General features: G+C 46.0%; 1 protein-coding gene across 10 annotated transcripts in view; it reads left to right on the forward strand.

Annotated features, from left to right (window-relative positions):
- The window catches only part of PPP4R1 (protein phosphatase 4 regulatory subunit 1), a 63,801-nt gene extending 58,678 nt beyond the window's left edge, over positions 1–5,123 (forward strand). For all 10 annotated transcript variants that reach the window (XM_027068486.2, XM_027068485.2, XM_053205482.1 and 7 more), the window contains 4 exons: positions 2,056–2,176; positions 2,274–2,408; positions 2,871–3,012; positions 3,973–5,123. In XM_027068486.2, the coding sequence (XP_026924287.1) occupies positions 2,056–2,176; positions 2,274–2,408; positions 2,871–3,012; positions 3,973–4,136 (562 nt within the window). In that variant the 3' untranslated portion in view covers positions 4,137–5,123. The remainder of the gene's footprint in view (positions 1–2,055; positions 2,177–2,273; positions 2,409–2,870; positions 3,013–3,972) is intronic.
- Positions 5,124–6,000: the final 877 nt, after the last annotated feature.

Raw genomic sequence — 6,000 nt, forward strand, 5'->3', positions numbered from 1 at the left:
GGGTTATTTGATAATTCCGTTTCATTTGCTGAGGAGCCACCAAACTGTTTGCCACAACAGCTGTACCATTTTACATTCCTATGAGTAATGTACAAGGGTTTAGTTTTACCACACCCTCCCCAACACTTGGTATTTGCCTTTTTTAAAAAGATTATAGACATTATTATAGTGGGTGTGAAGCAGTGTCTTATGATCATCTTAATTTGTATTTCCTTAATGACCGGTGGTGTTTAACACCTTTTCATATGCTTGTTGACCATTCGTATATAATCTAAAGAAATGTCTATTCAGATCCGTTGCCCGTTTTTTAATTGGGTTTATCTTAAGTTGGGTTAAGTTGTAGGAGTTCTGTATATGTTCCAGATTCCAGACTTCACTTGCATTTTTAAAAGATATCTTTGCTGGATATAGAATCGGGACTGCCAGGTTGGGTTGTTGTTTGTTGTTTTCCTCATGCCTTAAAGGTGTCAGTCCACTGAGTTCTGGCTTGCCAAGTTTGGACTGTAAATAGGCACACCTCTTCTGCCCTTAGTGTGGAGGGTTGGGTCCATCTACTCAGGAGCAAGCTGGGTTTGGGCTTGTTGTTGCTGTGATTGCCTTCGGTGCAGGATACGCTTTGATTCTTCTCGCCGGGGCCTGCCAGTGCCTTCTGCTGAGGGTGGGGACTGGGGTGCCAGGGGGCCTTTTCACGTGTTAGCATTCCTCCCTCAGCTCTTGTGCACCCCTGCAAAACGGGTGGGTCTCTTCCCTTCCCCTGGCTGTAGGCTGCTGTGAGGACGTGGTTGGCTCGTGCTGGAAAAGGGGAGAATCTTGGTTATTTGGGGAGGCCCTGTGTGCCTGGGCTTTCTCAGAATTCTGCCCTCTCCCTGTAACATCCAGTTTCTGCCTTGTGTCTATGGTCAGTGTTGGGCAGAGGCTCCTGCCCCTCCTCAGCAGAAGGAGACTTGTGCCTGTTATCAGTGCAGGGTCTCAGCTTGGAAGGTTCTCTACCCCTTTCCCTGGAATAGAGTTTGCTCTTCCCCTCTGCCCCCAGCTGCAGTGTCTGCCTGCACCCAGGCGTGGACAGGCTCTGCTGCCCCTCCGTCAGCGCCTTAAGGCTCGAGCTGGGTAAAGAGAAGGACCCAGGAGGGGAGTGCGTGGGGTTTGATGCCTGTCCCCCAACATGTGTCAGTCATTTCCTGCCTGCTGAGGGGCCTCTCCACTTTGCTTACCTGGTGCCAGACTGGCTCATGTGGTGTGCGCCCAGGGAAGGGAGGCCAACAAGAAAGATTGCAGTGTCACAAAATAAGAGTTGATAAGTGTGCCCCTGTCTCTAAGGATTTATGTTTGTATGTATACACAGGTACATTGGTCATCGCTGCGTTATGTATATTCATGCCTCTAGCTTATTCCCTGCCGACTACAAATGTAAATAATCTTAACCATAAAACCTGAAAGGCAAAAGTCTCATTCGTATCTGAGGTATTTCTTGAAGGGCATTGTTGCGTCCACTCAGAGTAGCGTCATGGACACTGTCAGTCTTCAGGTCTCGCGAGACATAATAGGAACACTCGCTAGAGGTAGAGGACCTCTTCACTTCTTATCCCTCGTAGGCCTGCCATTCCCTTCAAAGCTGCTCAGAGCCTTGGCAGTTCCACACCAGGCTACCTGATGCCGCCAGAACTTCTTATTTAGAAAACTGATTTATAGGTGGAAGTATCTCAGTATCTGGACAATACCTGTGGAAAAAACATGTTCCGTGTCCCATTTGAACCTACTAGGAAATGCTTTGCTCTGTGTCAGTCCCTGCGGACACAGAATGCCGCAGTTGTCTCCCTTACATTCAGAAGGCAAGAGCTACTTCTTGAACTCGCATAGCGTTTAGATGCATTTCCAGATACACGGAGACTGGAAATAACTCTACGCATGAGAGACCACACTAATCATGAGTCTTTGCATGCACTTGTCTTACAGACAAGTGTCCAGTGGGACAGATGATTTACATGATTAACCTGTTTTCATTTATTTATTTTAAAATTGTAATTATATTTTTATTTTTATAATTCATTTTTATAGACAGCTGATTTTGCTTCTAGAATTATATAGTCCCAGAGATGTTTATGACTATTTACGTCCCATTGCTCTGAATCTATGTGCAGATAAAGTTTCTTCTGTTCGTTGGATTTCCTACAAGTTGGTATGTGTTAAAATTTTTATAATTTCAGAACAGCTAACTATTTAATAAGATCTTAGAACAGAAGACATTCCTCACTTGTGTGTGTTCACCCTCTTAGGTCAGTGAGATGGTGAAGAAGCTGCACGTGGCCACGCCACCCACGTTTGGAGTGGACCTCATCAATGAGCTTGTAGAAAACTTTGGTAGATGTCCCAAGTGGTCTGGTCGGCAAGCCTTTGTCTTTGTCTGCCAGGTAAGTGAAGACTTACCCATTTGTGACCCCTTTCTCTATCTAAAGCTATGTTTCTTCTTTCACTCTTGGCCTCTCAACACCTTGTTTCTTATCCCTGCGGAACAGAGTTTTGCCAGGTGGCTTTTCACGGGATCACCTGTTCCTTGGAGTTGGGTGTCTGCCTTGCCCATCCCACAGCCATCCACTAGAGGGTGCTCGGGGTCCACGGCCCATGGCACATGTGTGCAGATGAATGTGACTGCACACTCCAGGTCTGCGTGGAGCCACTTAAAAGCTGTGTGTCTGCAGGGGCTTAAAATTTTGTCATTTTTGTTTTGAGTTCCCAGGTGCCTGGAATATTGGTTTGAAAGGAAGTAACTAAAATCTGTAGCACTTAAGCTGTCACTAAAAGATAACGCTAGCTGGTATTATGGTTTGATAGACTAACTTGGCAAATCTAAAGCAGCTGTTTCTCTTCCCTAGACTGTCATTGAGGATGATTGCCTTCCCATGGACCAGTTCGCTGTGCATCTGATGCCACATTTGCTAACCTTGGCAAATGATAGGGTTCCAAACGTTCGAGTGCTACTTGCAAAGACATTAAGACAGACCCTACTAGAGAAAGGTGGGTGGGTAGGTGACTGTGTTAGGAAAACCGTACGTGGCAGGGAGGAGGTTCGTAGACTACATGGATAGATAAGTCGCTAAGCAGGAATATTGTATGTTCATAGGCAGAGTCTAATAAAAGAATATATTTGTAAGTTGTTAATGGAGGTTCCCCCTAGAAAGGACATAGATTAGAGGACAGGGACTTTTCACCTTTCTGCTCTAGTTGCATTTATTTGATAATTGCAAACTTACTGTTTGAAAAATTGGATAGTCACTTAAGACATTATGAAAAATTACCGCCTTTAGTCGGCCCCAGTTGACATCTGTTACTGTGTTTGGAGCTAGGAGGCATGTTTGTGTTTCCCCCTCCTCTTCATTAGACGAAAGACAAATGCCCCCTAGGATTTGCTTTGCTGCAAATCCTAGTAAGCTGCTCAGGATGTCACTTGTTTTATTGTAATCTACTCCTAAAATACCTAATAAATATCATTTAAATGCATGAACTCATGAATGAAGCACAGAAGGAGGTTTGTAATAGGTTTATAAGAATATGGGTAAATGAATAGTGTTTCTTTTTTCTCCTTTAGAATCCAGTTAAATTGTTTTAGGAGCAATTATAGGGAAATGGCTAGAGAAGACTGGCTTTCAGTCTGCATGTATGATTGGTATTTGGGGTGTTTTTCCTGAGCGAATGAATAGCTGTCACAAGTGTAAGTTTTAATATATTAGCTTAGCACCGCTCAGCCTTTTAGTCCATTCTAAAAACAATCAAGATGAACCTTCTAACTCTCTTACGTTTGGGGAGTCTTTTCATATCACACAAATCAGTTTGGATTACTGCGTATAATTCAGCATGGCTTGTGTTTATACTTGGAGAAGTTAGGGTTATGACGGAGAACTTAGTGTACTTATACTTGATAAAACTGACATGTCCATAAAACCGATTTCATTTGTAATCTGCCCTTTGCATTTCCAGAATATTTCTTAACCTCTGCCAGCTGTCATCAGGAGGCCGTAGAACAAACCATCATGGCTCTTCAGATGGATCGTGACAGTGACGTCAAGTATTTTGCAAGCATCCATCCCGCCAGCACCAAAATCTCTGAAGATGCCATGAGCACCGCTTCCTCAACCTACTAGAAAGCTTGAACCTCGGTGTCCTCCTGCTTCCTAGGGAGCCACAGGCTGACAGGCGCTCCACACGTGTGTGATCTGGGACAGCCTCTGGGAGGAGGAGAGACCTCCCTCTCTTGCAGACTTAATTGCAGGTGCAAGTTGCCTACACTGATACCAGGGATTTTAAGAGTCAAGAGAAAGTACAGTAAACACTATTATCTTATCTTGACTTTAAGGGAAAATAATTTCTCAGAGGATTATAATTGTCACCGAAGCCTTAAATCCTTCCGTCTTCCTGACTGAATGAAACTTGAATTGGCAGAGCATTTTCCTTATGGAAGGGAGGAGATTCCCAGAGACCTGCATTGCTTTCTCCTGGTTTTATTTAAATAGGTGGAGTGGCAGCCAGAAGGCGGCTGTGAGCCGGGATGCGAAAGAGACCTTCAGTATTAGCCCTGTTTCCACGCAGGCAAGGACCTGTCGGTTCTGTGGCCCTCTGCCCAGTCCGCCCTAAGTGTGAATAGTTTTTGACGTGTGTAAATGGGAAAGGAGATTTTTCGGGGGTTTCTCCTAAGGGCTTGATGCTAACACTAAAGTAGAATCCGATTTTAACTCTTAAATGCAGCATATTGCTGTGCACATTTACAGAACGTTGGCCAAGTATCTGTGTCCTGATTTTCTTCATGCTGGTCATGACCTGAAGGAGTTTATTGGCACGTGTGCTGTGTGTCAGGTGTTTTTACCTTGATCACGACCGGCTGTGAGGTGCGGCTTTCCTTCACGCGCTGCACACGCCTGTAACCACTCTGGGGAGTGCTGCCGTCTTTAATCATGCTGTTTAACCTGTTGTGGCACAAGTTCTCTTGTCCAAATAAAATTTATTAATGAGATCTATAGAGAAAGATGTATACACTTCCGATTGTTTTCTAGGTGTCTGCAAATCCAATCTGTGACCTGTAGCAATGATTTAGTATAAAGTGGGGAAACTAGATTAAAATATTTGTCTTTTAAGTAGTTTAGTAATTTCTTTGCCATCCACACCTGCCACCCAGGGCCGGGCTCTGCTCTCGGCAGACAGCGTCGTGCACCGGGCGCTTAGTGCTGAAGCTCTGTTTCTGGGAGAACATTCGGAGCCTCTGTGTTTCCGCGGAACAGGATAGTGAAACCCGCTCGTCCGGGGCAGAGTGGTCTCGCGCTCCGATGAGAGCATTGAAGTGCCTCGTAGAAATGTCCGTCCCTCTGACGGGCCCAGGTTGAAAGACCTTCGGCTCGAGTCCCTGCGGTGCCTGCGTGGGTGAGCTTTGGTTTTGGTGACTCGGCTGCCAGGGACTCCTCAGGGTTGCGGAAGCAGGACAGGCTCCCTTGAACCTTGTGCGTGGATCTGGGAACGTGTGGGCCGCTTTCTGTACAGATCATTACAAAGAAGCCTTGTGTTCCTTCACTCTCGTGTTAACAGCCCAGGATCGTAAACGTGAGCGAGTTCCACTGGGACAGAGGAGGCAGGAAGTACGCGGGTGGCATGCGAAGCGGGTGCCGAGGGCCGGGCTGTGGAGAACAGGAAGGTGATGAGGGGTCCGTGGGGCCTGGAGGGCGAGCAGAGCAGAGATCGGAGGAGGGTGTGGCCTCGTTTGATGTAGCCGAATCTGTGGGGTGCTTGTTCCCTGATGCTAAGTTCTGGTCATACACTTGGCCCCCTAAACTTTCCGGTGCACAAACTACACCTGAAATTGTACAACTACTGTAAGTGTACAACTGCAGTTCTACACAAACAGCAGCGTTTTCTTTTAAGCAGTGGCAGTAACAGCATGTTTTGGGGTAAAGAACTTGAACCCAGGGTAAGCCGACAAATGCAGCAGCCAGTTCTTCCTCGTGAGCCTTCCTGCTGCTG

The sequence above is a fragment of the Acinonyx jubatus genome, chromosome D3 (genome assembly GCF_027475565.1).
Source record: "Acinonyx jubatus isolate Ajub_Pintada_27869175 chromosome D3, VMU_Ajub_asm_v1.0, whole genome shotgun sequence".
In the NCBI taxonomy this organism is placed as follows: Eukaryota; Metazoa; Chordata; class Mammalia; order Carnivora; family Felidae; genus Acinonyx; species Acinonyx jubatus.